The sequence below is a fragment of the Octodon degus genome, unplaced genomic scaffold, assembly GCF_000260255.1.
Source record: "Octodon degus isolate 3935 unplaced genomic scaffold, OctDeg1.0 scaffold00215, whole genome shotgun sequence".
In the NCBI taxonomy this organism is placed as follows: domain Eukaryota; kingdom Metazoa; phylum Chordata; class Mammalia; order Rodentia; family Octodontidae; genus Octodon; species Octodon degus.
The window spans coordinates 857,469-877,237 of record NW_004524791.1 but is presented as its reverse complement, the minus strand read 5'-3'; the positions used below and the strand labels follow the sequence as shown (position 1 = coordinate 877,237).

General features: G+C 54.1%; 2 protein-coding genes across 4 annotated transcripts; one reads left to right on the top strand and one right to left on the bottom strand.

Moving 5' to 3' along the window:
* Positions 1-348: 348 nt before the first annotated feature.
* LOC101591352 lies at positions 349-10,390 on the bottom strand. Of its 3 annotated transcripts, XM_023705194.1 has the most exons (6): positions 10,386-10,390; positions 5,820-5,825; positions 4,773-4,846; positions 1,748-1,915; positions 1,527-1,658; positions 349-559 (listed from the first exon to the last, which is right to left on the bottom strand). In XM_023705194.1, exons 3-6 carry the CDS (start codon positions 4,843-4,845, stop codon positions 423-425), a joined length of 510 nt encoding a protein of 169 aa, XP_023560962.1. In that variant the 5' UTR covers position 4,846; positions 5,820-5,825; positions 10,386-10,390; the 3' UTR covers positions 349-422. The 3 variants fall into 3 exon arrangements, with proteins under 3 accessions (XP_023560962.1, XP_004645031.1, XP_023560961.1); XM_004644974.3 differs by lacking the exons at positions 5,820-5,825; positions 10,386-10,390 and adding an exon at positions 5,939-6,043; XM_023705193.1 differs by lacking the exon at positions 10,386-10,390 and having other exon boundaries at positions 5,820-5,844.
* Positions 6,243-19,424, top strand: Emc8 (ER membrane protein complex subunit 8). The gene is made up of 5 exons (XM_004644973.2): positions 6,243-6,595; positions 12,282-12,358; positions 16,940-17,009; positions 18,608-18,702; positions 18,959-19,424. Exons 1-5 carry the CDS (start codon positions 6,365-6,367, stop codon positions 19,116-19,118), a joined length of 633 nt encoding a protein of 210 aa, XP_004645030.1. The 5' UTR covers positions 6,243-6,364; the 3' UTR covers positions 19,119-19,424.
* Positions 19,425-19,769: the final 345 nt, after the last annotated feature.

The following is a 19,769-nucleotide window of genomic DNA, read 5'->3' as shown; positions in this document are numbered from 1 at the left end:
TTTGGTAGTACTGGGAATTGAACCCAGGACTTTCACAATGTGCTGCATCTCCAGCTCTTATGTTTTTACATTTTGAGAAAAGGTCTCACCAAGTTGCTAAGATACCAGCGCTAAGCTCAAACTTGCAGTCTGCCTACCTCACCCTCTTGAGTGCTAGAATCACAGGCATGGCCACCAACCCAGCTAGCTTTGAGCATGTGCAGAATGTCACCTGGACAGTGTGGGACACCAGACTTGTCACTTCGCTTATCCACAGTGCACTTGCTTCCGCATGTGGTGGAACCCCATTTTTCAAATTAAGGCACTTCCCCTTAGTCACCCTCAAAGAAAGAGCCACACATCAGGCGCTCACGTACACAGGTGGTTTATTAGCCTCGGTGCAGCGGACACGATGCTGCAGGAGTTGTTCCAGCATGGCAGACTCACTTCTTCCACTCGTTCTTGTCGTAGTCCCACTTGGCAGAGAAGCCCTGGATGGGGCTCACCTTCATGTCAAGCATCCTCTTGGTCTGCATGGCCACCCACTCCTTGTCGAAGGTATGCGGGACGGGGCCGTACACTGCGGTTCAGGACGACAGCGTGAGGCCGCCTCCACGGCACTGCCCCAGGGCACTCGAGCCCCCCCAGACAGCTCCGTTCTGGGCAACAGCAATTCTGGGGAGTGCTATTTCTTTGCTCAGTGAATTAGAGCAGAGCATGGTCTCCAACAGCTGCAGGGGGCAGGGACTCCAGGCCGGCATAGGCACAGCCACCAGAGCCACACAGGTGTCAGGTGAACATTCGGGTGTGCAGCCAGCCCTCATCCACACTCAGACCAAAGGCACGAGAGCGAGCATGCTCTGAAAGCAAATGCTGCTCTGCCAGACAGGAGTCGGCAAGGCGCTGCTAGAGCGAGCAGGCCGCCTCACTGGCACCACAGCAGGGTGAGAGACATAAGCCCCAAGCCCCAGACGCATGCAAGGGACAAGCTGCAACCGGGGGTAAGGACATCCGCAGACAGGTCCTCCTGGCCTGGCCACTAGGTCATCTTAGGCAGCTGCTGCCAATCAAGGCAGTGCACTCCAGAGGTACCGCCTCACTGCCTATAATGGTTTGTACCCAGGTGTCCCCAAAGCCTCATGTAGTCACTGGGGCGGGCTTCTAGGCTTTGTGATTAATTCATGATCCAATGCTGGGATTACGGGTGAGTGCTACGCACAGTGCGGAGTGGGCAGACAGCCTGAATGCAATTTAAGTAAGGAAGAGAGCCTTGCTCTTTGCCTCCTGTCGCTCTGCCACTGCTACTCCTGGCTTTTGCTCTTTGCTGTTTCCCACTGCATGAAAGGCTGCCTTCTGCCATGTGCCACTCTGCCTTGGAGCCAACCAAGAATGGACTGAAAGTTCCACTGTAAACTAAATAAACTTTAACTTTGGGTGTCACGTATTTTGTCCCAGCAACGAGAGAAAGGTACCTAAGACACTGCCAAACAAGGAGCAAGAACCCCTGGGCTCCCAGCCCACACCCCACCTTCCCAGCTCCCACTCACCATAGAACTTCTCCCAGATCAGCAAGAGGGCCGTGAAGCCAATGAAGAACATGGCGGCGCCCACCACCGTCTTCCACTCATTGGTGGCCCTGTTCATCTCCGCAAAGCTCTCATTGAACTGAATGCGGTACACTGGCACAGGAAGAACATCGGGGCCCTCAGGAACCAAACCTTACCCGCTCTGTGCTGCACCAGCCCCACCCACTTCCCGAGATACCCACGCTCGACTTTCTCATCCCGGGTCAGGCTGCTCCACGAGGCTTTCTCCTTCTCCTTCAGGGCCTTCTGGCTGGCAGACAGCTGCTTGACATAAGCCACGTCAGGCAGGGGGTAGTCGCGCCGATCCACATAGCTGGGGAGGGCATAGTCTTCACTCTTCACCACACTCCCTAAGGACAGCAAATGCTTAGCAGAATGAAGGCCAGAAGGAAAGAGAGCCGGTGACCCAGGCCACAGCCCCAAGATGGCACCATCCACAGCTAGTGACCAGATGTCAGACCCGGACGCTCAGGGCCCCTGGCTTGCCTGAAACTGGACTACACCGATGCCCTGCTGCTGCTGCTGCTGCAAGGGACTCACTGCTTCAAGGAGCTCAACGTAACAAGAACACCACGGGACAGGCTCTGGAGCTGGGCAAGCCATCACTAATTCAGTGGGTCCTGCCCAATGGTCCTGCCCCCCGAGGGGGCGCTGGACATATGGGACGCTGGCACACAAACCAGCAACTGCTGCAGGTGGTGCCTATTCAGCAGGAAATACCAGACTCACACAGGGATGCACACACATGGGGCGGAGCCAAGTGGACTAGGACCTCAGTGGAAAAGAATCAGCGCCAGGCCCTGCTGCTTCTTCAGCTCTGCCCCAGACCCACAAGAGCAGGCCGCATCTTAACTAGGGGAAGACGCCTTGCAGAAGCACTCCACCCCACTAGTGGTTATAATCCCCAATCCAGTTCATAGTACAACACAACACAGGGCCCTGAGCAAGCAGTTCACATTAGGTGCTCACCGCAGACCTGCAGTGAGCAGTGCCACCTACGACCGAATAACCAGGGCTACCATTCAATTTTAACTCATAAATCTATTGACTTTTTTGGCAGAACTGGGGATTGAACTCAGGCCCTTTGGCTTGTCAGACAAGCGCTTATTCTACTGAGCCATCTCCCCAGCCCCCTCATAAATCTAGTGAAACAATGAAGAAACCGAAGAATGACTATACACCAGAAATTCCCACCAAGTTCAGCCCATTAAGAGATCTCTAGATTTGAAGCACTCACCTTACACACTGGGCATTCGTTAGGGTATGAAACATTCCAGAATCAGTATTATATGGATTACCTCACAAAGTTGGTACAAAGATGTAAACCTTGGAGCACACTAGCCATAAGACAGCATATTCTAGAAAAAAATGGCCAACTCTGGACTTCGTTTCCTCAGAGATCTGGATGCTGTGGGGGAGAGGGCCACATGCCAAACAATCCTATTTTTAAAAAAAGTACTGCAAAAGTACTCCATCTTAGACAACGCCTGTGTAAATATGAGCCATTATCTTTCTGTGGGTGGGCTGTCCCTTTCTCCCATAAACCGAGATGGAACTTCCTATAAATTCACAAATTTCATAGGTTTCCACCTTCTCAAAAAAAAAAAACACATCGGACCTTTCACTGTACAAATACGCCTGCCCAACAATGGTGTCCCCTGCTGCTTTAAGATTTTTAAGCTGAGGAAAGATTTCTGTATTACACATGCATAATGCTCATCAGTTAAGAGTCAGTCAAATAGCTCATCGGATTAAAGCGCCTGCTTAGGCAGACACAAGGGGTTGGGAGTTCAATCCCTGGACCTGCTGTGCTAACCCCACCCCTGGGGCACTCTGAGACGGAGATTGAGACTGGGCATGGTGGCATGCGCCCGTAATCCAGCACTTGGGAAGCTGTAAACAGGAGGATCACTGCGAGTCAAATCTACGCAGTGAGACCCGTAGACCCTGTCCTAAAAAATGCAAAAAAGAATTAAAAGTTAAAGATTTGTCTACAGTACTGTATTTGAACACAGTACTTCATTCACTTGAAATGCACACAGAACAAACACACAAAAAAGAAAACCTATCAGCCACGCCAAACTGGAAGGAAAACGCCATCTTGTCACCACTGACTGTCCAGGGTTGCAAGGAACACGACTTTCCCTGTGCACTCAGAAACAAGAGTTCCCCTTTCCCCGCTTTTTGGGACAACAGGCTACTGTAGTGAGTGGCGCCTCTCAGTCTGTGTCTGCCCGCAGCACCCTCCCAGTAGCACACGGAACAGTGCAAAAAAAGAGGTCCATTGCAGGCTGAGGCGCAGCGCTGGTGGGAGGTAGCTGCCCACCAGAACACAGCCCAAGCCTCCCACCCAACCCTCTCACTCTGCGGCAGCAGTGATCCTCTGCACACCTTTCCTGGGCCCAGGTCAGACTAAAAAGCTTCTACTCTGGAGCACAGCTTACTAAAACACTACCTTCACCTATCTGTCCCTCTCCATGCTGCAGACATACAGTGGAAAGGTCCAAAGCTCACTCTTTCTATTCACTACAGCTAAGTGGGTCTCATACAGAGGACTCGCTTAACAAATACAAAACTAAACCAGCTCCAGGCTAGACACAAAACTTAAAACTTGTAGATTCTCACGTTTTCTTTTTTTTCTTTGGACACAAAGGTCTTAGTACATAACTCAGGGCTGACCCACGAGTCCCTAAGCAGCTCAGGCTGGTCTAGCCCTTGCAGTGATCCTCCTGCCTCAGCCGCTGGAAGGCCATAATTATAGGTATGTACCACCACTTCTGGTTCAGGAAATAGACTCTTAAATTTAAGTAGCTAATCCAACATAGAAATGAGCCTTAAACCCAGCTCAAACGGAAACCCAAGCTCCTCTGCTTTCGCTGCCTCTGTGATGTGAACAGAAGTCAGATATCTAGGAGTCCTGCTGGGGAAAAAGATCATTATCATTAAAGTCAGTCAGAGAAGATCTCTGAACACAAGTAGAACTTGAACCTCAAAATTTGAAGGAAAGCAAGAAACAAAAGGAAGTAACAGCACAAGTAAAGGACCAAAGCAGAATTCAACAGGAATCATGAACACACTTTCACCTGGAGTGAACCTGCTGAATCATGGGTGTCTCCCTCTAAGCCAGCCCAGCACAGACCCCAAGCACAGCAGGAGCAAAATGAAACTGGCTCAGTCTGTTTAAAAAGCAAGGGAATTCTCACTTACCGTGCGCTCGCACACACGCAGAGGTTGAAATGGCTCGCCTGCCGATTACGCTAAATACCCTGGTAGCCAGCATCCTGAAAGATAAAAACAAACACCTGCGCTATGAGTGAGGCGCCCACCTCGCAGGCTAAGCCCATCGTTCCGGCCCAGAGCACTCTGGAAGTAAATGGAACTCATTTGTTTGCTTCTCCCCAACAGAAATGACGTCTTTTTTAGGCGAGGTCTCACTCTATAGCCCAGGCCGGCTCTGAACTCTCAGCGGTCCCCCTAACTCAGTCTCCCAAGGGCTGGGATTGCAGGCGCGCACCACCTCGGCCTGCGAAATGACTCATTCTTTATATAACGGATTCTGAATTCACAAAGTAACCCAAGCTGAAACTGTTTAACAGTGTTTTTCGGAGCTTTGTAATAAACCAAGTGCCATAAGACACACACGCTTACCCAACTACCAGAAAAGAGGCTTTTAAAAAAAATAGAAATTTTAAGATGACTGAAGAAGCCAGCAATCAGTAAAGCTTTACATCACCACTGTAAGTTCTGTCCTTGGTAAAAAAGAACCGCTCACACGGAGGGTGGCACGGACCTGAGGCACGCATACACTGGGAAGGGCAATCGAGAAGGCTGCGCGCACTGCCTGCTCCACTGCCAATCCCCGCGGACAACGCACGACGCAGACGCCGCCCGGGCACCCGCACCCGCCGCCCAGGGCCCAGCACACCACGGGTTCCCTTCTAGGACGCCCCTCTGGAGCTCCTGAAAGGCCATGGGGCTTGGCAGCGCTGAGGAAACGCCTCCCTGGGCAGAAGCAGCAACAGTACGCGGGCTGCGCCCGCCGCCGCCCGGGCCTGCAGGGGGTTCGCGGGGGGAAGCCGAGGCCGCAGGCGCAGGGCCAGCGGGCGTCCCAAGGTCAGAGCCCGAGGCCGCGCGCCAGTCGGCAGCGGGACGCGTGCAGCCGGGCCCCACGCTCCGCCGGCACCGACGCCGCCGCCCCACGGCCTCCCGCGCCCGGACGCCGGCCGGGCTCTTATCCCTGCGCCCCCGGCCCACCCGCCGCTTCCCGCTGGCGCCGGCCGACGGCTGCGGGCGTACGAACGCCGTAGCTCCCGAACTCCGAAGCCTGCGCGGCTCGCAATTCGCCAGCCAAAGCCAGCCGCCTCGCGCCTCACCCGCCGCCGCTCCACCGTGACCGCCTCGACCGTCCGCCCTCTGCGTCCGGGGTGCCAGCGACCGGAAGAAGGAAGCCACGGCCGGAAGCAGGAGGAGGTCGCGCCGCGGAGCACCACGGGATCGAGGAGGCCCCGCCCTGTCGGCGCCTGGAGGTCGCGCGCTGAGGACGACGGGAAACGCCGGGCCGGGCTGCTTTCCGGCAGGCGCCGAGGGACCCACTTTCCGGCGGGCCGGTGAGAAGCTCGGGTCGGGCCGGAGGCGTCCGAGGGGCGGGAGGCGGCCAGCCTTGCAGGAGCTGCCAGCCCGGCCCACGACGGAGACCGCCGCCGCCTCGTCCTGCTTCTCCGCTGAGGTGCCGCGCGGCCGGGCAGAGCGTCCAGGCCTCCGCCGCGCGGCCGGGGCCTCCGGGGCCCGCCGGGCTCAGCATGCCCGGGGTGAAGCTGACCACCCAGGCCTACTGCAAGATGCTGCTGCACGGCGCCAAGTATCCGCACTGCGCCGTCAATGGGCTGCTCGTGGCGGAGAAGCAGAAGCCGCGCAAGGACCACCTGCCGCTCGGCGGCCCGGGCGCCCCCCACACGCTCTTCGTGGACTGCATCCCCCTCTTCCACGGCACGCTGGCCCTGGCGCCCATGCTGGAGGTGGCCCTCACCCTGGTAAGCGCGAGCGGCGTCCCGGGCATCCTGCCCCCCCGAGCTGATAGCCCTGGAAGAACCGAGCGTCCTTCCCTGGGCGACGTTGTGGGTGTCGAGCTGGGGGTTCCCGGCGGTCTCGGCCTTTCTCCCCTCGCACATGCCCGAGATGCGTGGGTCAAGAGTGTCTGCTCCTTGTAGTGGTTAGAACCTATCTAGAATTCCTCCGTGCTATAGAATTTTCGTAAAATCAAAAAGCAGGAGCAGATGTGTCCTGTCTCCAGCATGAATGTGTTTCTGCGTGCAGTGAGTACCTCACTGAAGTGCAATGACGAAAAGATGTGCCACGGGTAAACTAAGTGGTAGGAGGCTTCGGACCGGTAGCTTTTTAGTTATGGAGATCAATGAAGGGACGGGAGAGCCATGTAGTGATTCCACTGAGTTGATGAAACTTGAAGGGGAGGTAACCTGCAGCCTCGAACGCACCTGCCCCGGATGAGCTGCTGCGTATTTGCCATCAAAGAATAAACTGTGGTGCTAAAAAGTACCAGTTGATTCCAGCGAGGTTTCAGAAGGTGTAGGTAGAAATTCTTTATGCCTCCCACTAAGTAAAATGGATCCATTTCTTAATTGAGATAATTAAAACACGAAGTAAAGTCATGGCAAGTAAGAAGTGCCTTTGGGCGAGCTGTCCTACGGTTGTTGGGCACGTCTCAGAATGTCTGTTAAAGTTAAACTGAGTCATGCTGTGAATTTCTTCATAGCATTTCTGGACTGAAGACAGGTAACAAACAAGGAGACAAATGTTTATAAAAGCAGTCATTTTCATTTCTGAAGAAATGGGCTGTCAGGACCTGAAACATGTTGGGGGAACACGAGCGTGGTTTTTTTTTTTTGTTTTTTGCAGTACCAGGGATCGAAATCAAGACCTCACATGTGCTGGTGAGGTGCTTATGCCATGGAGCTGGCTCCCTGGCCCACGAGCGTCTTTTAACCCAGGTCTTTTCCAACCACCTCTCTCATTCTGTTATTGAGGAGACCGCAGAGCAATTGAATCTCTGAGATGCCTTCACTTGCAAGGAGCTAGATGCACAGAGATGCCTGTTGTTTTCTTAACTTTGAGACAGGATCTTGCTGAGCTGCTCAGGACGGCTTTGAGGGACCTGTGAGATATAGCTCAGTGATCTAAAACGCCTGCTTAGGCAAGCTTAGACAAAAGCGCAGGGACCACGGTTAGATCCCCGGCACCACATGTCACACTAGCCCACCCCCAGGGTGGGTGGAACTGGCCACAAAGAATAAATTAATTAAATAAAATTACCTTATATATATATTAAAAAAAAAAAGGATGACTTTGAACATGCCAGCCTCCTGCCTCAGCCTCCCAAGGAGCTGGAATTGCAGACATATGCCACCATGCCTAGCCACCAGGAGCACTGTATGAGATCATCCAGTTCTCCACTAAATGTCTCTTGGGTATGTTTTGTGCTAGGCACCTGCTCGAGGAGCTGTGGGGCTGTGACCACCAGTACTAGGCACTTGAACTTACAGCAACCTGACAAGCACGTAATGAAGGATAAATGTCACAGGCGAGGTTACAGTGGCAAGAGATCTGAGAGAAAAGTCTGCCTCTCCGGGCTCAGGGAGTCAGGGCCATCGAAGGGAACATGTGAGTGTGGAGCACCCTGGTGACCTCAGGAGGAGCATGGCGTGGACGGAGAGCATTCGGGGCGGACAGGCCCGAGTGTGCAGGCCAGAGGGGTGAGGGAGCGGGCAGAGTGGGTGGGCAGGAGGAGGTGGGCACACTCTGAAGAGGGTCACGCAGAGGTGCCGCGGCACTGTTCTGCAGATAGAGGGAAGCCCGAGAGGAGAGTTGCAGGATGAGGCTTGCGTCTTTCTGCGTGGCACCACCCTGCAGCGCAAAGGGAGTCTGAGTCAGGTGTTAACTCAAGATTGAGAGGAAGGGAGATAGCTTAACCGAGCGTGGTGTGGCCGCTGGGCAGGAGAGCGCCCGTGGCCTGTGATAGCCTGTGTGGACACATGAGTGTGGGGCTAGGAAACAAGACAGCTGGGCTGTAGCTTTGTCTTAGAGCGCTCTGGTAGAGCACCCTGAGGGAACATGGACAGAGACACAGCTTTCAGGGGAGGGGTTACACGCGTTGAGTTTAGGATGTGCGGATGAAGTTTTGGTACTAAGAGGAAAACGAACCTAGAGCTAAAAGGATAACTGGGCTGGAGGAATAGACAGAGAGCCACAGCCTTTGGTTACTTGAGGTAACAGTGGATCAGATCAGCTGGGGACACTGGTGCAAAAAGCTTGAGGAACTCCAGCTTTTACAGGACAGGTGAAAGAGGGGCCACTGAGTAGCAGCCAGAAAGGAAAAGGAAAATCCCATGCTGCAGCAGGGAGGAGGGGGGCAACACTCACAGTGGACAGACAGACGGACCTGGATATCAAGCCCACAGCTGCGTCCCCAGACCTTTTTCTTTTTATTTTGAGGCAGAGTCTTGCTGTGTTGCCCAGCCTGGCTCAGATGTTGCAATCCTTCTGCCTCAGCTTCCAGAGGAGCTGGTGAAGCATGTGTCACCACCCGGAGCTGCTTAAGGGCTTCTCCCAGCCAGACACCCTGGAACCTTACTGGCAGTGTCCAGATCACTTTCACTGCTCTTAATTCACCTTTCCAGAGTTAGGGGTTATGTTCCAGCTTTAGGAAATGCGTGCAGTCTTGAGAGCATCGAGCACCCACCTTTATGTGAGTTTCCCCCAAAGGGCTGCCTCCCAGCCCTTACCTAGGAAGGAAGACTGCGAGCGAGCATCCGGGGCACCATTCTGACCTCACTCCCCCTGCCCCATCGCACTGCTCCCCTCAGGCCCTCGAGGTCCAGGCCCCGGCCAGTGCATGAGGTCCACTCGACCCCTGCAGTCACTTTCCTCACCAGGTTGTCTACGCCCTTCCTTCAGGCCACCACAACTCTGGGTTTCAGCCTCAGTGTATAACACGTATGAAAAGAACAATCCAATGCAAATGACAGAACATTTAGACAGGATTGTGGAGGAAATTTTATAGTATGACTCGCCCAGAAGACCATGTTACAGTTACACAATTTGAATTTGTACTATTTCCTTAATTTATATGATAACTAAGACGTTAAATTTAGATTATTTAGGGGCCATAGAGATAGCTCAGTGGACTAAGCACCCACTTAGTCAAGCACAGGGACCAGGGTTCAATCCCCAGCACTACATAGTGTGCTGACCCTGCCCTTGGGCGAACTGAGTCCGGGCGTGGTGGCACTTGCCTGTAATCCCAGTGCTGGGGAGGATGGAAACAGGAGGATCGCTAGGAGTCAAAGCTGTGTACTGAGACCCTATAGCAAATACATTTTTTAAAAAATTATATTATTTAGCTTCGACTAAGTCACCTTATAACCTGAAGGCCCTGCAAAATCTCCAGGTTCAGAGCTATGGTTTATCAGTATGTCTCCATGGAAGATTAATTTTTAACAAAACAGCTAAATCTGCAGTTGTAGAAGCCAGGCCATATTCTTCCAGTTCTTTTCGTTTTTGTCGGGACTATTTTTGGTGAGTGGTGAGGACTTGCCATGTAATCCATCAGGGGTAACAGTCAATTCCTGTGAAAAGCTTTTTGTTGTAATTTTCCATTTTAAAAACATCATGCATTTCTGTTTTTTAAGTACTTAGGTTATTTATCCTTACAGCCCTTTGACGTAGGTAGTGAAGGAATTATTCCTAATAGCAAAACCCCATAAACTGTGAGCGGGAAGCCAGCCTAAACCCGCTGTGTCCCTAAACCCTCTGTGCCCGCTTCCCTCACCTTGATCCCCCACTGCTCTGTACACTCTGCTTCCTCCAGTTGCGTGCCTCTCCCACTTCCAGCCGGCTCTCCTGCTGCCACCACCACCTGTGCCAACTCCTGTGCCTCCCGCCACCTGCCTGTCCGGGAGGCACCTCTGCTCCACATCCTCTCCCTGCTTTTCCTCCTCTTCCTCCTCCTCCCACGATGCAGGGACCCTCGCCCTTCCATGTCATGGCAGGGTCAGCAGCAGACTTGAGAAGGAGCTGGCCCCTGTGAGCCCGTGGTCCTCTGCTTAGCATAGCAGCAAAGGGGAAGCCCCACAGTGCCTGCCACCTGGTGCACTGCCAGGATCAGGAGGGTACCCTACTTGAAGCGGCTGTCTTGCCTCGTCCCAGTGTCACCTAATCCTCAGGAGCACTACACAGAGGGCCAGCACATCACATGGGCTTGGGTTCAGGGAGCAGGGCCAAACCCCAAGCTAGAACTAAACCCTTTGGTGCTAAATGGAAGTTCAGAAAGAAGTAAAAGAAATTATTCTAAGCAGCAAGAGGAAGTGTCTAGAACCTATTCCCTTAGGAGGTGATATAAGCACAGTAGAATTAGCTTTGGAGTGCTTTACAGCAGAGCCACAGTGATAGAGCCTTTGTGAGTATTTGGGGCATGTAACCGTAATTTTTTGTCAGCGTGACTCACGGCTCCCCAGGCTGGCTCTGCTCCTCCCCGGCTGAACAACAGAATGGACCAGAGTGTCCAGTTGTTCAGCGAGCCCTGGTTTTGACCCAAGATGGTAATTTGTGAGCTCCAAGGAGACCAGAAGTATTTGGATCCTGTGAGCCTGGGACCTGTGGACTATCTTGCATTGTCTGCTTTCAGTCACGAAGCCAGAGGCCTGAATGAGAATTCAGGACAAAGCAATAGCTGATGTTTTAAGCCCACACTCTTTTTTCTTCATCCTTTCCAGTGGTAGGGGTAAGATCCAGGGCCTCACACATGCAGGGAAAGCAGGCACTGCCAAGCCACATCCCAGCCCTGCACACTTTAACTAGGGAACTCCCTGCAAGCAAATAGAAAACCACCGAGCTACGAGTTTTGCCGCCTCTTCTGCAGAACGAGAGTAGACTCTATCACAGTGTGTTAGCGCTCCATTACAGCAAAACAGCGTGGCCTTTTGTTGTTTTTAATAATGGTATTAGACCTGGAGGAAGCTAAATCTGATGAGAGAGGAGCGGTGTTATGAAACTTCCAAAGTCTGCCTCCAGGCTCCCTTTTGGAAGCAGAGCAGTAGGGAATTAAGTAAGCGTGTGTTTGCACCCTGCCTGCCTGTGCCGTTCACCCGGGGCCCAGTGTGGAGGGCACTGTGGCCTCCCCAGGCTGGCCTTGCTCCCTCCTGGCTGTGCAGCAGTTGCACTTGAGTGTTCGTTCAGCTGCTGGAGCTATGCGTGCCCACTGCAGGATGCATGCTGTAGGTTCACCACCACTGGTTTAAGGGCTCTTAGGAGGGTTTTGTTTTGTTTTGTTTTGTTTGTACCAGGGGTAGAACTCAGGACCTTGCGCTTGCCAGGTAGACACTTAGTGCCCCTGAGCTACCTCCCTGGCCCAAGGGATCTTAGGATTTTTGAGCCCTATTGTGGCCCACTGCTGTGTCTCACAAGAGAATTGGGTGGAGATGTCTTCCCTCCATGACACTCTCACAGTTTAATAATCTGTCGACAAGAGCTCCCATTGTTGAGTCCGGAATGCCCACACCCAGCCCGTACAGAACCTGTCCAGAGGAGGACCCTGTCCCTTCTGGTTTCCCTGCCCTCTAGATTTGGGGTTTTTTCTGGCTCCTGTAGTTACTGAGCTTTATTAAGGGAAAAGCATTCATCTCTCAATTTGTGTTCCCTTTTCAGATTGACTCATGGTGCAAAGATAACAGTTATGTGATTGCTGGTTACTATCAAGCTAATGAACGTGTAAAGGATGCCAGGTATGTGGAAGCAACCTTCCTGGGCTGGAAGGGTGGCCGCTGGGCGGGGCCTGCACTGAGGCGCTGGTGACCCTGCTGTGCAGGCGCCAGGCATTCATCCCTCCCCACCTCTGTGCCTGTGACTGTGAGAGCGCTGTGTGGACACTTGTACTGACTGAGATTCTATGTGGCACTGACCTTGTGCTTAAAAGAACTTGTACAGTGAACGCAGCAGTCAGCCTTGCTGCCTGTTCTGCTCAGCCTACTCCCACCAGTCCCAAGCCAGGGTGAGAAAGGCAAGGCAGGGCTCCTCGTGGGATGGACACCGCGGCTTCCAGGTTTGGCCCTCAGGCCTGGCATTAAGTTGGCTCCAGCTCCTCTCCCAGAGACTCCCGAGTGGGGCTCTCACTCGTGAGCAAAGCTGCACAGGTTGCCACCTTGCCTGTGTGCATCCAGCTATATCCTGAGAGAAGACCAGACCCCCCCAGACCAGGGGAACTGACGAAGGCAGTTAGCGGCTGCACCTAAAGCTGGGGCTGTGAGTAGTTGCCGGGCCACAGCTGGTGACAGCTGCCATCCTTGTCCCTCAGCCTTTCAGCCAACACAGAAGGAGCCAGGTGAAAAAGTCTGCCTCAGAGCCACAGGTGTTGGGGGGGGTCACATCTGCATTATTAGCAGTCTGGGAAGCTGAGGCAGGAGGGCCAGAAATTTGAGCCCAGCCTCGGCAATTTAGCAAGGTCCTGTCTCAAAATAATTTTTTTCAAATGTATTTAGTACAGTCTCACTATGCAGATTGGACTTGTAGTGATCCTCCTGTCTTCCGGCCCCCCAGCACTGGGATTACAGACGTGCACCACCTCACTGGGGCTCATTGGCCAACTCAGCACACACAGGGGCAAAGCCAGTGCATTGAACCCCGGTCCCTGCGCTTGCCTAAGCAGGCACTTCAAAATAAAGTTTTTAAGGGGCCAGGGATGTAGCTCAGTGCCAGAGCCCTGGGTTCCATCTTTAGCACACCAAAAGAAGTCTCCCTCAAGAGAAGCAGTGCCCTATGGCTGAGGCCACAGCCAGCCCCGAGAGGGGCCAGCCCAACTTTCTCCCTCAAGCCCCCTCATTTCCTCCGGGGCCTGCCTTTGCCTGAACCCTGCCGAGAAGCAGAGGCAGCTAGACAGTGCGCACAGCATGAGGTGAGTTCCTCGCTGTCGGAGACACCAGCCCCCAGCATCTGAGTCTGGTACAGGAGGATCCTGGAGTTGAGCCACTCACGTGCAGCACTTCTAGAAGGAATGCACTGGTGACCGAGCGTGGCTGTCACTGAAGAGGCACTCAAATACTTCAGAAATACACCTGTCTTGTACCTTGAGGACTGGGTCTAGGCAAGAACCTTCTGGGGGCAGGCCGCCGTGAGATGCGGGGTGCTTATGATGTGCGCCAAGACACTGCTGGGATACTCGGAAGTGCCATCCTGCAGGAGCGCAGCTCTCCTGAACCTCTTTGATTCTGTTCCATGGTGTTGGTCACTTGGGGCCTGCTTGTCATCTTGAGCAGGAGCCCAGTGTGGGACTCTGCATCCAGCCTTTGTCACATGTTACACAGAAGAGACTGGCCAGCTGTGGATTATCTGGGGAGCCAGGTTCCACATGACACAATGGAGGACGCTTCCACCCACTCTGGCTGGGCTCAGTGGACCAGGACTGCAGAGAGAGCCAGGGGCAGGTGGGAGTCACCGCTGGCAGGACCCCAGAGGTCCCCAGGGCGGGAGGGCCTTAAACCAGGCCCTCAGGAATAGCAGGTATGGAGACCCGGGAGACAGCACTGCTCCCAGAGACACGGGAGGAGGACACAGGTGGCAGTGACACAGGAGCAGAGGCTGCACCATGCCAGAGGGACTCAAGGAAGTGAGGCTGCGCTCAGGTGGCCACCCCAGAAACTCCAATTGCTGAGAGTGTTCCGAACCTGCCTGTGAGTGCTGGGAGCCATCCTTGGCGGGAGCGCTCCCTGCTCCTGCACACAGGAGAGGACATTGTCCAAGTGGGGTGCATCTGCCTGGAGTTCACACAGTGCAGACCTCTGCCTTCCCGTGACCTTTCACCCCCAAGCCCACACCCTAGGCCACCGGCCTCTCACAGGCGTTCACCTCTCCTCTCCAGGCATGGCGCCTGGCTCACACCCTCTTCTTCCTTCCAGCTCAGCAGGAAACTGTCCTACTTAAGACACCCAGCCTTCTAGCAGTCCCTGCCCCTCACTTAGTGCAGCTTCCCCCTCTGCTCCTCTCCAGAGGCCTGGTGGCCCCATTGGAGTGAACTCTTGTGATCCGCACCTTCACGCTTACTGTCCTTAGGGAGAAGGTGCTGGACGTGAGCTAGGCGTGGTGAGAGGCGTCAGGGTCCCTCCCAGCCCATGAGTGGCCTGGACTTCTTTCTGTTTTACCTCCTCCATATACCGTGCTGGGGGACACCTTGGGCTCTGTGGGGTGGTCCCTCTTGGTCCTCCTGGTGCACTGTGAGGGACAGTGACTCCCACACAGCTCAACATGATGTGGCCACCCAGTTCGTAAGTGCACTGGCCTCTGTCTGGAGCCCCACGCCACCCACCCCCAGTTCAGCCAAGCCTGGCTAAAGACCTGCTGTCATTCTGGAAGCATCACGGGGTAACAGTGTCGCCCCCGTAAAGACTGGGGGCAGCCAGGGCTTGCTTCTGGTTCTCAGTAACTTACTAATGGGCCTCTTGGCCCTGGAGCCAGAGCTGGGCGCGCACAGCAGGGAGAAACGCAGCATGCTCAGGATGGGGGCCAACGCCATGCTAGCTCCTGTGAGCACAGAACAATCAGACTAAGCAGTAGATATCTTAATGCAGTTTTGGTTTTGTTTGGGGACTTTTTATTAGGGTTTTTGTATTTTGTTTTTGGTATCAGAGATTGAACTCAGGTCCTTGTATTTGCCAGGCAGGTACTTAAACTGCTGAGCTGTATCTCTGGCTAGGGATTTGGGGTTTTTTTTGTTGTTGTTTTGTTTTTGTCTTTTTGTGACAGGGCCTGGCTGGCCTTAAGTTTATTTTGTAGCCCAGCCTGGTCTAGAACTTGCAGTGATCCTCCTCCCTCAGCCTCGAGTGCTGGGATGACAGGCATGCACCGCCATGCCTGGCCTAACATGAAGATGTGAGTAAGTTCTGTGTGTTGCCTGATCCTCGTGTCATTACCCCAGGTTCTGTCTGTCACTTCCTAATTGCCTTTGTTTTGCTTGTGATCAACATTTTCCATGAGCATAGCTCAGTGCCCTCACAGTGCCCTGGCCGAGGTAAAGGCTCAGTCAACAGCTTTCCGATAAAAAATGCAAGCAATTGTGTAGACACCTGACTTTGTGCTTGCCGGCAGGGGGATTAGGGAGGTGGTTTCTCCCTTTGTGTGCCTGTTCCTTCTATGACAGCTGATTCCAGAAGAGACAGCACTCTGGTGCTGCCGAGTAAGTGCCAAGGTGCCCACTTGGATGCCATCCTATGAGGGGCTCAGATTCCTTCATGGAGATTGAGTGCATCATGCACAAAACAAACACAGGGACAGAGAGCTCTTTCAGATGCTTGGAGCTCGGCCACACTGCGCACTCTGTGAAAGCCGCTACCTCCGCCCGGCGTGCTCACCTCTGCCCGGCGTGCTCACCTCCGCCCGGCGTGCCCACCTCCGCCCGGCGTGCCCACCTCCGCCCGGCGTGCTCACCTCCGCCCGGCGTGCCCACCTCCGCCCGGCGTGCCCACCTCCGCCCGGTGTGCCCACCTCCCACCTCACCTCACGTCGCAGGCTGGGGCCTCGGTGAGCTCCATTCTGAGTGGTGCCTAGAGTGGGAGGCCAGGTTCCAGCCACACTGCCAGCTAAGTAAAGGACAGTGAGTGACACAGACAGCGAGCCTGCAGCAAGCCTGCATCAGCTGGAACCTCCCCAGGTGTCCTGCAGAAGATCTACTGTTGGCTGCCCAACAAATCCCAGCGGGGAACAGCTCTTCAGGCACAGAGCCCACTCCCAAGGAAGGACTTACTGTGTGTTGCTCTGAATCTTGTTTTGGAAATGAAATGCAGTCATTCAGATGAAATAACTTGTTTCCATACGATGATATTGACCTTTTTTCAGCCCAATCATAGGGAGAGATTTATAGGTCACTGGCCATTAAAATATATGTGTATAACCTAGTCTCTGCCTCAAAAGCTCGAACTAATTATGTGGAGAAAATAAGACAAGAAAAAAAACCAACAAACCCCAGGCCCCTCGTGGGAGCCTCTTGGAGAAATCTCAGATGCGGAGGAGGGAGGAGGGAGAGAGCCTCGTCGGGGCCGAATACGGGGCCTTGAGGAGAGGCAGAAGACCAAGAACGGACAGCCTGTTAGGAGCAGCGCGGGGGAACAGGGAGGGCACATGAGGGGCTGTGCTGGGCCTGGGCACCCCTCGTCTGGCCCACATGTTCTCCATAGGACCGCAGGCGTGTGCAGCTCACTGGCTGTGCCAGTCCTCTGCCCTGGCTATGGAGTCCTGGGTGGTGAGGGCTGTGCCCCACGGACAGGATGGGGTTATGGCAAGAACTGGGGCGGGTGGACCTCACTGCTCCTTCTCTGTAGCCCCAACCAGGTGGCAGAGAAAGTGGCCTCCAGAATTGCCGAGGGCTTCGTGGACACCGTGCTCATCATGGTAAGCCACGGCTTTGTGTTCGTGGGGACCGGGTCTGCAGGAGGCCGCTGCACCTCTGTGGGCGTGCTCACATCTGCAGACCCGGGGGCGTCGGGGCTGTGGTCTGAGCACCACGGCAAGCACGGTGAGGGCTGTGGGTGGGGTACTTGGTGTCAGCACCCCTCAAGGCCTGTGCCTCTGCCAGCAGCCAGGCCCTCACACGGCAGCTGTCAGAAATGCAGCTCGGGGGGCCTGGCCCTAGCTCAGGCCTTCAAGTGGCGGCTTCCACAAAGCTGTCAGCCTCAGGTTGCTGGAGTTGGATCCCCACAACACTCTAGCCAGCCAAACCTGCCCTGAAGGCATTCAGAGCAAAAAAGAAAGAAAGAGAGAAAGAGAGAAAGAGAGAAAGAGAGAAAGAGAGAAAGAGAGAAAGAAAGAAAGAAAGAAAGAAAGAAAGAAAGAAAGAAAGAAAGAAAGAAAGAAAGAAAGAAAGGTAGCTCAACAACATGAACATTGATGTAGAATGTGCCTAAGGAGAGTCACCTGGAGAGAAAACATTCTCTCAGGCTTTCACAGAGAGCACATTGGCCAAGCAATGGCCGTGACTCATCCACAGGGCTGACACTGACAAAGGATGTACAATCTGAGGTACAGGATCTCAGGATAAATCCTGAGGGGACTTGACTGACCTTATCATATACCAAAGTTACATTTCTTGCTATATAGGTCTTGCTTTATCTTGGTCTTAACCATCCTGCAGAAAAGTATAAAAGTGAGGTATATAAAGTAAAGCCATATTAATATGCTGAGCTGTGAAAGGCTCAAGTCAACAACCTCTGCAGATAACCCACTACTGTTGTGGACTGCTGGACCATGTTGGATTGTTTTGCTGAATTCACGCACCTGTAGTGTTTAGATGCAATGGAATACCCATTTCTGACAGGACTAAGCAAAAAAGGGGATACAAAGGAAGGACCATTTTGTTGTATATGCAGAATAGTTAGGATAGATATACAGCGACTTCCACTTAATTCAGTGGAAGAAAGATTTGTACTAATAGTGTTTGGACAGGATATCCTGTCTGCATCTTATAGTATGGATGACCACTAAGAAGATAACAATGTACAAGGTGTTAATTATTGAAACTGCCCTATTAATCCGTTTTGAAACTGTCTCATTGCTATTTGTTTCTCTAAAAAATAAAATTTAAAAAAGAAAGAAAAAAATGCAGCTCAAGCCGGGTGCGGTGGCGCACGCCTGTCATCCCAGCGCCTGGGAGGCTCAGGCAGGCAGAGTGCACAAGTTTGAATCCAGCCAGGCTATATAGTGAGTTCAGGGCCAGCCCGAGCTGTAGTTCTCACTGTGTATAGTGAAGCTCTCCCCCCCTCAAGAAGAAATGCAGATTCTGAGGCACCCCCATAGACCCACTGAATGGGAGGAACTGAGGTGGGGGCTGCTCCCCAATGTGCTGCAGCCCCTGAGGGGCGGGGCGGGGCTCTGCTGTGGCATCGCTTGCACAGCACCCCTCCTCAGCTCCTCTCTGCCTCGGCGCGCCAGCATGCAGCACGGTGGGACCAGCTCATGCCCCCCCCGCTCATACCTGCCCCCTCCTGGCGCAGGTGGACAACACCAAGTTCACCATGGACTGTGGAGCGCCAACAATCCACGTGTATGAGCACCACGAGAACAGGTGGCGGTGCCGAGACCCTCACCAGTGAGTGACACCCCCACGACTCCTGGGGAGCTGGGGCTGGGGGTTTTGAATGGTGGAGCCGCTGGGTAGCGCCACAAGGCAGTGCCTGGCCACCCAGCGCCTCCTTCCCCACCCCGCTGGCAGGTGGCCCATAGCCATCGGCCTTCATGCTGTTCCCTGTCCCTGCCAGTCCTCTAGCAAGTGGCGTGTGTCCCTGGCCTCTGGGGGGGGTGCCATTCCCAAAGGAAAGGCTGACCTGTCTGTGTCTGCCCCGCAGTGACTACTGTGAGGACTGGCCGGAGGCACAGAGGATCTCGGCGTCGCTTCTGGACAGCCGGTCCTACGAGACGCTCGTGGACTTCGACAACCACCTGGATGACATTCGCAATGACTGGACAAACCCAGAGATCAATAAGGCTGTCCTGCACCTGTGCTAGGCGAAGTCGGAGCTGCTTTCGGGTCACCAAGAGGAAGCCCGTTTTCCATGGAGTGGGCGCGCCCCAGCCTGGTGCAGAGCCACAGTAGCCTGTGCTGGGGTGGGCGCCTGCACCTGCTGCCACGCAGGGCCGAGAGAGGCGCACAGCCGCCCTGGGGGCTCACGCAGTCCTGCGTTGTTGTCAGCTTCCAAATCAGTGCTGTTCCTGCTTGTCCGAGATTGTTCCTATTAAAGTTTTAACCTTTTATAATCTGAAGAGAATACTTTTTAAGGCTTATGAACTATTAAAAACAAAGCCCATATCTTACACTGCGGTGTGTGTGTGTTTATCCTGGCTGAGTCAGGGCAGACTCGGAGTGCTGGCACCAGCAGTGTCCAGGGAGCAGGGGCAGGCTGAGCCCCGTGGGAAGAGCCGTGCTGCTGTCGCCTGAGAAACCTTCGCTGCCACAGGCAAAACAAACACTGTTGTGTGGGGCAGAAGCCCAGAGCCGCTAAGCCTGTAGGCTGCGACCTGCAGAATGCAGAAGGGGGTGGGACCCCAACAGGGTCTTCTCAGAAGCTGGGTGGTCCCGGCTTCACCCTCCTGGCCAGCCGAAGGCTCTGACCTCCGACTTGCCCTGAAGAGCAGCCAGCAGCTGGGCTCCCATCCTGC

Coding starts and splice junctions, on each gene's coding strand:
- LOC101591352 (XM_023705194.1), bottom strand. CDS start 4,845: ATGCTGGCTACCAGGGTATTTAGCGTAATCGGCAGGCGAGCCATTTCA. Junction 1,916..4,772: donor TGCGTGTGTGCGAGCGCACG/GTAAGTGAGAAT, acceptor TGCTGTCCTTAG/GGAGTGTGGTGAAGAGTGAA. Junction 560..1,526: donor GATCTGGGAGAAGTTCTATG/GTGAGTGGGAGC, acceptor CCTGAACCGCAG/TGTACGGCCCCGTCCCGCAT.
- Emc8 (XM_004644973.2), top strand. CDS start 6,365: ATGCCCGGGGTGAAGCTGACCACCCAGGCCTACTGCAAGATGCTGCTG. Junction 6,596..12,281: donor TGGAGGTGGCCCTCACCCTG/GTAAGCGCGAGC, acceptor TTCCCTTTTCAG/ATTGACTCATGGTGCAAAGA. Junction 17,010..18,607: donor TGGACACCGTGCTCATCATG/GTAAGCCACGGC, acceptor CTCCTGGCGCAG/GTGGACAACACCAAGTTCAC.